This window comes from Anomaloglossus baeobatrachus, chromosome 5 (assembly GCF_048569485.1).
Source record: "Anomaloglossus baeobatrachus isolate aAnoBae1 chromosome 5, aAnoBae1.hap1, whole genome shotgun sequence".
Taxonomy (NCBI): Eukaryota; Metazoa; Chordata; class Amphibia; order Anura; family Aromobatidae; genus Anomaloglossus; species Anomaloglossus baeobatrachus.
This window is the reverse complement of record NC_134357.1, coordinates 277065972-277076693: the sequence shown is the minus strand read 5'-3', so window position 1 is coordinate 277076693 and position 10722 is coordinate 277065972. Positions and strand designations below refer to the sequence as shown.

The following is a 10722-nucleotide window of genomic DNA, read 5'->3' as shown; positions in this document are numbered from 1 at the left end:
CGTCCCTCGTCCCCAGTCAGTTATCTTCCGCCCTGCAGGCATCATTTTGGGGCAGTACAGCTCCTACCATGGCCTGACTGCTGCAGACCCTTCAGGGCATGCTGAGAGTTGTAGTGTTCCTTAAATTCTCATTTTTCAACCGCTGGGATAAATGGAGACCATGCAGCGCTGGTCAGAGTCGTGATGCTACCCCCTGACCAAGGCTTCTTCTCCAACACCGATAGTATTGACGCGTATTGTTCGCGACGCTAGGAACAATAAAGTTTTCCTTGTCAGGCCGCCGGCGCCGTGCATTGTGGGTAGGTCACAGTGTGGAGGACTCCATGTGTTACAGCCGGTGACAGCGGGAGCAGTCTGTGTAGCCGTGGTGTCCCGGTAGTGTGCCGCTCAGCCTGTAGTCATGCTCCCCGCCGCCCGCTGCTGCTGGAGACTGCGGGGCGCCTCCTCCCTGCACAGGTGATGATGGGATGAATGGCGGCATGGACGGGAGCGTGGACCGGGGGAGGAGGGGCGGTGCTGGGAGTGTATGCCGGGGGTCACAGAGGGAATCGGGGACTGGAGGAGTTATGGGAGGACCTGGGAATGAAAGGTATGGGGAGAGTGCAGGACTGAGGAAGGAGCACAATGTAGAGGTGTGAGGATAGCTCATCGTAGGCCTGGAAGCAGCATGGACCAGGGGAGGAGAAGCGGTGCAGGGAGTGTATCCCAGGGGTGATAGAGGGAATCGGGGACTGGAAGTATTATAGGAGGACCTGGGAATGAAAGGTGTGGGGAGAGTGCAGGACTGAGGAAGGCGCACAATGTAGAGGTGTAAGGATAGGTCATCGTAGGCCTGGAAGGAGTGTGGACCAGGGGAGGAGGAGGAGGAGAAGTGCATGGAGTGTATCCTAGAGGTCAAAGAGGGAATAGAGGAGTTATAGGGGGACCTGTCAATGAAAGGTGTGGGGAGAGTGCAGGGTAGGAGGAAGGAGCACAATGTAGAGGTGTAAGGATAGGTCATCGTAGGCCTGGAAGGAGTGTGGACCAGGGGAGGAGGAGGAGAAGTGCATGGAGTGTATCCTAGAGGTCAAAGAGGGAATAGAGGAGTTATAGGGGGACCTGTCAATGAAAGGTGTGGGGAGAGTGCAGGGTAGGAGGAAGGAGCACAATGTAGAGGTGTAAGGATAGGTCATCGTAGGCCTGGCAGGAGCATGGACCAGGGGAGGAGGAGCAGTGCAAGAAGTGTATCCTGTGGGTCATACAGGGAATCGGGGACTAGAGGAATTATTGGAGGACCTGTGGGGGTGAAAGCTGTGGGGCGAGTGCAGGACTGAGGAAGGAACACAATGTAGAGGTGTAAGTCATTGTAGACCTGGAAGGCGTGTGGACCGGGGGAGGAGGATCAGTGCTGGGAGTGTATCCTGGAGGTCAAAGAGGGAATTAGGGAATAGAGGAGTTATCGGAGGACCTGTGAATGAAAGGTGTGGGGAGAGTGCAGGGCAGGAGGAAGGAGCACAGTGTAGAGGTGTAAGGATAGATCATTGTAATTTTGGAGGGAGCGTGGACCAGGGGAGGAGCAATTATATTGCCTCTGCTTGTTACATGGGAACATGAAATATATGTAGCTAATAGGGGAATGAGCATATATCCTATATAACACAGGTGTATATTATACTCCTTGTTACGTGGAGAATAAACATAGGTTACAGCACTAATACTACATAGGAGACGTGCACAAAACCTCCACATGCATAGTGTCACAGCTCTTAAGGTTGAAGGTAGATTAACGGGAACCTGTCAGGTGCAATATGCACCCAGTACCACGAGCAGTACTGGGTGTATATTGCTAATCCCTGCCTAACTGTGCCTGTATACACTAGCATATATAAAGAGATCTTTAGAAATGTATTTCTAAAGATCCTTTATGACATGCTAATGAGCGAGGGGACTAGTCCCAAGGGAGTTAGTTCTTGCGCTCATTCCGCCCTCTAAGCATGTTAGTACGCCCACAGTGGTGTGCTAGCATGCTATTCAATGCAGTATCACCAGTTTTTATACAAATTTATTATTTTTTTTACTTCTGTTTTTTTTTCTCTTCTGTTCTAATTTTTTTCTTTTTACTTTGTTTCCTCTTCCTTTTATAGTAAATTTAATCTTAAGTAGTCCCCTTTACACACTCCTTATATGATACACCCATCATCACTGGATAGAAGAATAGAATAGAAATGGCGAGAAGACGAGGCTGTTCAGCAGAGGTGGGCTACAATTTCCTTGCCTCCGATACAGATTCAGGTAGCGCAGAAGATGTCACATTCCTCTATTTTTTTCTTCATCCTATTCCTCATCTAGTGAGGAGGGACCCCAGTAAGGCACTCTCCGACCAAGACAACCCCTTCAGCAATTGATCCCATCTGGACTCCACCCCCCAAAAATTCTCCACCTGTTATTCTGGATCTCATGGCCAACTCCGGAATCCAATTTGACGCCAGAGGCCTCGCTGAAATTGACTTTTCTAAAGTCTTTTATAGTGAGGATATAATAAATCTTCTGGTGACCCAGACAAATTTGTATGCACATCAATTGTTTACTCAAAATCCCACGTCATATAGCACCCGGACCACTGTAAATGTAGCAAAAATTATAGAATTTTGGGGCATTGTTTTGCATATGGGCATAGTGGAGAAAAAACAGCTTCGGCAATACTGGAGCGCTGACGTATGGATGTATTGGCGGGGCCGGATGTATTGGCGGGCCCGGATGTATTGGCGGGGCCGGATGTATTGGCGGGGCCGGATGTATTGGCGGGGCCGGATGTATTGGCGGGGCCGGATGTATTGGCGGGGCCCGGATGTATTGGCGGGGCCCGGATGTATTGGCGGGGCCCGGATGTATTGGCGGGGCCCGGATGTATTGGCGGGGCCCGGATGTATTGGCGGGGCCCGGATGTATTGGCGGGGCCCGGATGTATTGGCGGGGCCCGGATGTATTGGCGGGGCCCGGATGTATTGGCGGGGCCCGGATGTATTGGCGGGGCCCGGATGTATTGGCGGGCCCGGATGTATTGGCGGGCCCGGATGTATTGGCGGGCCCGGATGTATTGGCGGGCCCGGATGTATTGGCGGGCCCGGATGTATTGGCGGGCCCGGATGTACTAAAGCACTGGATGTACTAAAGCACTGGATGTACTAAAGCACTGGATGTACTAAAGCACTGGATGTACTAAAGCACTTGGTGTACTAAAGCACTGGATGTACTGGCGCACTGATATACTATACAGCCCCCAGTATTCTGCATGGCCATGAGAAGGACACAATTTGAAGCGATTGGAAAAATGCTGCATTATAGTGGTAATGAGCAGTGTCCTCCCTGAGACTTTCCCAACTTCAATCGTCTATATAGAATTCGGCCAGTAGTTGGTCACTTTAGCAGACATTTTGCTGAGGCGCACAACTCCTAAAGGGACATCTGTACAGGTGAATCTGATTAATTTCAAGGAGAGGCTAAAACTCCAACTACAGTTGCCAGGTACGGGATTAAACTGTACAAGCTTGGTACAACCACAGATTTAAGGTTTCTGAAGGGAGGGACACCTCGAGTAACCCCTCCTGTCCTGGGGGCGAGTGGGAAAATTGTGCAAGATTTGGTGCACCCACTGCTGGATAAGACTTATCACCTGTATATCTACTTCGAATACCACTCTTCAAATCCATCTCTTCCAGAGGTACTGTGTGAAAAAAAATCTGAGAGGCCTCCTAAGCCGCTAATTGGTCAACTAAGTCCAATGTTACAACACCATGGCGGTGGACAAGTATAAGGGCAAGAGGGATGTCCTTATCCAGACCACAGTACATCATGCAGCGGCTCCCTGTCACTGTCCAAGGTACCACATCACAAGTCCCAAAGCCAGATTGTATCCTGAATTATGAGTTCATGGGGGCTGTAATTCTCTCAGATTAGGTCCTCAAGCCATAAAGTGCTATGGGTAAAAAAGTATGGTACAAAAGTTGTGCGTGCACATTTTACTGCACAATGCTTCTGTGCTGTTTGACTGTGCAGGCAAAATGTGGAATTTCCTTCAATTTCAGGAGGTCATCAAGGCCCTAATGTTTGGCAGTTAGGAAGGTCAGGGTCCCAGTACTTCTGAAATTGGTGGTGCCCGTATTGTACGAGTTCAGCATTCTCCTGGTGAGGTTCCCCAAACTGCGTTTTCTTTTCCGTGTGCATGAGTGCTGATTGGTGTACACAAGGACATTTAAAGGGAATCTGTCACCAATGTTTTACTTCCTAATCTGAGAACAGCATAACGTAGAGAAAGAGACCCTGATTCCTGCGATGTCACTTACTGAGCTGCTGGATGTAGTTTTTATAAAATCACTGTTGTGTGAGCAGATTATCATTAGATGACTAGTAAACCAGCTGACAGGTAGACAAGTATATTGATGAGCTATATACAACCCCACCCCACCACTCATTGGCTGCTTTCTGCCTATGCACAGTGCACACAGAAAGCTGCCAATCAGTGGTGGTGGCAGGGTTATTCAGAGAACTGATAGATATACAGCAAATAAAATTGTGATTTTTATCAAAACTGCAGCAAGCATCCTAGTAAGTGACACATCACTGGAATCAGGGGTTCTGCCCTTATATCATGCTGTCTGGTGACAAATTAATTTTTAACAATTTTATAACCTGGTGCTGATAACTGTTTCTTGTTGTTTTTGATAGGTTACAGTTATCCACAGGGCGGTATCTACGGACGTCCAGCGCACTCCACAGTGAGCCATTACCCAGCCCGGCTTTGGACAATGCACCCAAAGAATACCCTCCAAAAATACAACAACTGGTGGACCAAATAGCGAGCCTCACTCTGCTGGAAGTCTGTGACCTCAATGAGCTCCTTAAGGTGGGTACAACATATTATCCATAGATTAGTATAATGCCAATGTCTTCCATGGCACTTCTATAGATGTTTTCATTGACACATGATAGTAGGGAGTGGACCTTTCTTCATATGATAAAAGCATAGATGCCCGTAAATGTAAAGCCAAGATCCTTTAACCGTAAACTGAATCAGTTGAGCCTCTAGTTAAAGCCATAATCATCCGGTTCTCCACATCCATGAAGCTGAGATCCATGGAGTTGTCACAATCTGCTCACACTAAAGCTTATCTATATGTCACATCACTTACGAGGGGCTGCTGATAAGTCTTTGGCTTTGGGATCTTGTTATGGTAACGAATGTTACATTACATGAAAGCCTTATGTGTCTAATATATGTTTTCAAAATGTTCTGTTTGTTGCTTATAGTAACCGTGTTCTACGCACGCGGGAAAACAAAATGGCAGAATCTAATGTGATATTCACAGCAACTGAGAGCAGAGGAGTGATAAAATTCTTGTTTCTGCACACGAAGGAAAGTCCACGAAGGAGATTCATGGTATGTCACAGACATTGGGGGATCAATGCCCTTCATATTCCACAGTTGAGAACTGGGTTGCCAAATTTAAAACGGGCCACTTCAGCACCAATGATGAGGAACGTCCTGCAAGACCGGGAGTGGTTGTTGTTCCGGAGATCGTCGCTGCTGTGCACAACCTCATACTGGAGAAACGACGAATATCAGCTAAAGCAATAGCAGACATCTTGGGGATTTCCCGTGAACGTGTTTGTGTCGTTATCCATGAACATTTGGTCATGAGGAAGCTATCTGCAAAGTGGGTCCCCAAATGTTTGACAACAGATCAGAGAAACATGCGAGTGAAAACTTCCCGGTCCATTTGTCAGTGTTTCCGGACTGATAAAACTTCCTGCATCCACTGGTCACGATGGATGAGACCTGGACTTATTTGTATGACCCTGCAAACCAAGGAGCAGTCAAAAAAGCGGAGGCACAGTGGTTCTCCTCGTCCAAAGACATTCAGGGGGCAAAAATCAGCCACTAAGGTGATGACGTCTGTGTTCTGGGATAAGGAGGGCGTGCTGCTAGTGGACTACCTTCAAAAGGGTTCCACCATCAATGGAAGATATTACATTGAACTTTTGGACCAATTGAATACAGCTCTGAAGGCTAAAGGCACGGCAAGCTGTCCAAAGGAATCTTGTTCCTGCAAGACGCCTCCGAACCTACTGCACAAGCGACCATGGCAAAACTGGTAGAGCTGGGCTTCCAGCTGGATGACCACCCACCTTATTCACCAGATCTATCTCCCTCCGATTATCATCTGTTTCCAAACCTGAAGAAACACATCACGGGTACCAAATTTCACACCATTTCTGATGCCATGGCTGCTACGGATGCCTGGTTTGTGGCACAACTGAAATCCATCTTTTTGATAGGCTTACAGAACTTGGCATACCGATGTAAGAAGTGTGTTGACAAGAGTGAAGAGTATGTGGAATAAATGTACAGTTTCATCATCATATCTCGTTTCTTTCTGGGTAAAGCCAAAGACTTATTAGCAGCCCCTCGTATTTGGTGATACGAGGACACACTAATATCTTCTTAGAATAGGAGAAGTAGAACGTGTCCATGTCATTGGGTGGGAGAACAGCTGTAAAGTGCAGAAACCTGACGTTTTGCCTCAGTGTACATAATATACAGAGGCCAAGAAGAGGAAAACGTCCAGGCTCTGCCTCCTCTTCATGCCTAATGATTGAGAGAAGATGTTGTTTAGTAATGGGAGGCACATTCCTTTTACTTGCAGTAGGAAAGACTGAGATTTTTGGGTATGGCAGTGTATTGTAGATTCAACTCAGATTTCACACTTTTGTATCACATGGATCTCACTTGGGTCATGTTCACACACATGGGATGGTTTGTGGCTTTAGGTGCATATGCTGAGCCTGAATTCTGGCAGAAATTCTGACTTTTTGCCAGTAAAGCACGTGAATGCAGTATTGTATGCCCCATCACCTTTCTGCAAAATAGTGAACACACTGAGGAAATAGGAATCCACATGTTCGGAATAATTTTTTGCAGATTAACACAAATTAGTTCTTATTTAATGGAACTAATTTGCATGGAGGTCTGAGTCTATGGCAGCCATCAGAGTGCCAGCTTCAGATTTCTGGTGCAGAGAGCTGTGGGAACAGGGCTCTGTGTTAGCGTGCATACAGCTCTATCTGATTGTGTAGTACAAGAAATAGCCTGTAGAGGTCACTGTGACTCGTGACATCAAATCTTCTGATTTTCCTTTCCAAAGATCTTTGTCTAAGTAGCTGATTGACTAATGCCCATTAAAGCTCCTTGTTTCTTCCTCACCAGGGACCCACACTGGATTGCTGGCTCGTATACAATATTATGACTTTCTCTTTTTGCCCTCTAGAAAACTCTGAAGATTCAGGATGTTGGTATGATGCCAATGGGCACAATGATGCCAGGTGCAGTTGGTGCATCGGCACCTACAGAGGTAAATATGCACCAAAGAACACATTAAGGTCTGATGATAAAGATATAAGTATTCTGAATGGTCTCTTGGGGTTAACACAGGCCACAGAAGAGGAGGCGGCACCGGTGAAGAAAGAGAAGACACATTTTACAGTAAAACTAATAGAAGTGAATGCCACAGACAAAGTGAAGCTCATCAAGGAAGTGAAGAATTGCGTGCAGGGCGTGAATTTGGTTCAGGTAACATAATCTTTCTGTAAGATAAGGGCCATAGCTGGGTTATTTATCCTTTTATGAGTCTTCATTTTTTTATTTTTTTTTATATAGATTGACTTTCCACTTGTTTTTAACTAAAGCAATCTTATTTATATTTCTTCTTCATAAAACAAGGTCGCGCATATATGTAAAACTGCAAACGCTAGTCACGAGCCGGTATATGTATGTGCAGATACCAAAGGCATTAGGATGCATGGATTGTAAAGGATACTGTCAGAAGAAGGGGTCACGTTCCAATGGGAGTCGGGGAAAAGAGGTCAGGGTATATGATAGGCTGCCTAAATATTGTCTTTTTCTGGCGTGCTTAAAGGGAAGGTGTCGCGTTTTTTTAATTTTTGTGTTAATAAGTGATTATGGAATCAATTATTTTTAATACAAAATTACATTCATTGTTTGTTTAGCCTTTATTTAATTCTGTTTTTACTGAAACACTGGGGGCTGCCAGCTTGTAGTAGCGACAGATACCTACCTTACACATGGCAGCTCTCAGTGCATTGGGTGTGATGTTCGCACTCCGACCCTATACTTAAACACTGAGAGCTCCCTGCTGTGAGCTGGAGACGCTCCTTGGGCTGTCTAGATCACAGCAGAGGGAGGAGATCAGAGCCATCTTTGTGGAGCCCACAGTGTATGCTGTGTGCTGCACTTTCCCTCTGTCACCCGCTCAGGATGGGGTAAATACTGGTGCCAGGCAACAGTGAGCGCACCCTAACTGATCCTGGTGTGCTGCCCCCTGCCACCGCAGTACCACCACTCCCCAAACCCACCCTGCCACCACTATGAGGCACAGAAATATTGGAGCACAGTATATGGGGCATAGTGTACAGTGAGGCACAGGAATATAAGGGCAGCGTATATGGGGGCATAGTATACAGTGAGGCACAGGAATGTGAGGGCAGAGTATATGGGGCATAGTATACAGTGAGGCACAGGAATGTGAGGGCAGAGTATATGGGGCATAGTATACAGTGAGGCACAGGAATGTGAGGGCAGCGTATATGGGGCATAGTATACAGTGAGGCACAGGAATGTGAGGGCAGAGTATATGGGGCATAGTATACAGTGAGGCACAGGAATGTGAGGGCAGAGTATATGGGGCATAGTATACAGTGAGGCACAGGAATGTGAGGGCAGAGTATATGGGGCATAGTATACAGTGAGGCACAGGAATGTGAGGACAGAGTATATGGGGCATAGTATACAGTGAGGTACAGGAATGTGAGGGCAGAGTATATGGGGCATAGTATACAGTGAGGCACAGGAATGTGAGGGCAGAGTATATGGGGCATAGTATACAGTGAGGCACAGGAATGTGAGGACAGAGTATATGGGGCATAGTATACAGTGAGGTACAGGAATGTGAGGGCAGAGTATATGGGGCATAGTATGCAATGAGGCACAGGAATGTGAGGGCAGAGTATTTGGGGCATAGTATACAGTGAGGCACATGAATGTGAGGGCAGAGTATATGGGGGCATAGTATACAGTGAGGCACAGGAATGTGAGGGCAGAGTATATGGGGCATAGTATACAGTGAGGCACATGAATGTGAGGGCAGAGTATATGGGGGCATAGTATACAGTGAGGCACAGGAATGTGAGGGCAGAGTATATGGGGCATAGTGTACAGTGAGGTACAGGAATATGAGGGCAGCGTATATGGGGGCATAGTATACAGTGAGGCACAGGAATGTGAGGGCAGAGTATATGGGGCATAGTATACAGTGAGGCACAAGAATGTGAGGGCAGAGTATATGGGGCATAGTATACAATGAGGCACAGGAATGTGAGGGCAGAGTATATGGGGCATAGTATACAATGAGGTACAGGAATGTGAGGGCAGAGTATATGGGGGCATAGTATACAGTGAGGCACATGAATATGAGGGCAGCGTATATGGGGGCATAGTATACAGTGAGGCACAGGAATATGAGGGCAGAGTATATGGGGCATAGTATACAGTGAGGCACAGGAATGTGAGGGCAGAGTATATGGGGCATAGTGTACAGTGAGTCACAGGAATGTGAGGGCAGAGTATATGGGGGCATAGTATACAGTGAGGCACAGGAATATGAGGGCAGAGTATATGGGGCATAGTATACAGTGAGGCACAGGAATATGAGGGCAGAGTATATGGGGGCATAGTATACAGTGAGGCACAGGAATATGAGGGCAGAATATATGGGGCATAGTGTACAGTGAGGCACAGGAATATGAGGGCAGAGTATATGGGGGCAAAGGAATATGGGGTAGAGTATATGGGAACACAATATACAATGGAGCACTATGCCAGCTGCTCTTGATGACACTTGAGACATATTAGGATCACTTTGCAGTCACCAACAAAATGGCTCCACTCCTAAACTTCATTCTCCCTTATCCTTTTGGAAACACCCAGAAGTGGAGGAGGAGGTGCGACATCACACACATGAGTAATAAAACTGTGGATATAAAAAGCGCATATAGGGTCTTACCAGGATAACAGTAAGGGTTAATGAAAAGCACTCACCTGGTGTGTTTGTGTGACACACAACCAGAACTAAAGCATGTATCAGCTGCTGCAGACTCCATGTGCCAAAGGCGGAAGCAAGAAAAAAACAAGGATAAAAACTGGAAAAACATCTGCGCCGCTGTGCCAATAAAGAGTCCATTCCAAATAAGAGCAAAATGTAGGATGGTTTATTCTACGCGTTTCGGAGATAACCTCTCTCCTTCATCAGGAAATCCACCAAAAATGGTAAAACAGAGATAATGGTGCAGTTATATAGAAACAACATGATGAGTTCAAAGTTAACACCCTAGTGTTTAAGAGTGGAAAATATCAAACTTTTAAAATTATTTTATATTTTGCTCAATTAAAAACAAATAATATTTAACCCCTTCACGACCACGGGCCGTAAAATTACGTCCTATTTTAACGTGACTTAACGACCAGGGACGTAATTTTACGGCCTAAACTTCATTTGATTGCCGTGGCCATAGCAACGGCTTTCAAATGATGTCCCCTGCTGTTTCTTACAGCAGGGGACCTTTGCTTGACCCCAGGGGGGGCGGCATCGCCACCCCCTATCGACGATCGAT

General features: G+C 46.5%; 1 protein-coding gene across 2 annotated transcripts in view; it reads left to right on the top strand.

The window, feature by feature from the left end:
- The first annotated feature begins 289 nt into the window (after window positions 1-289).
- MRPL12 (mitochondrial ribosomal protein L12) overlaps window positions 290-10722 on the top strand; it is a 28566-nt gene continuing 18133 nt past the window's right edge. The window contains exons 1-4 of one of the 2 annotated variants that reach the window (XM_075347456.1): window positions 290-456; window positions 4705-4882; window positions 7305-7388; window positions 7469-7606. In XM_075347456.1, the coding sequence (XP_075203571.1) occupies window positions 401-456; window positions 4705-4882; window positions 7305-7388; window positions 7469-7606 (456 nt within the window). In that variant the 5' untranslated portion in view covers window positions 290-400. Of the gene's footprint in view, window positions 457-3758; window positions 3860-4704; window positions 4883-7304; window positions 7389-7468; window positions 7607-10722 lie in introns of those variants that run through there. The other variant, XM_075347455.1, reaches the window with a different exon arrangement.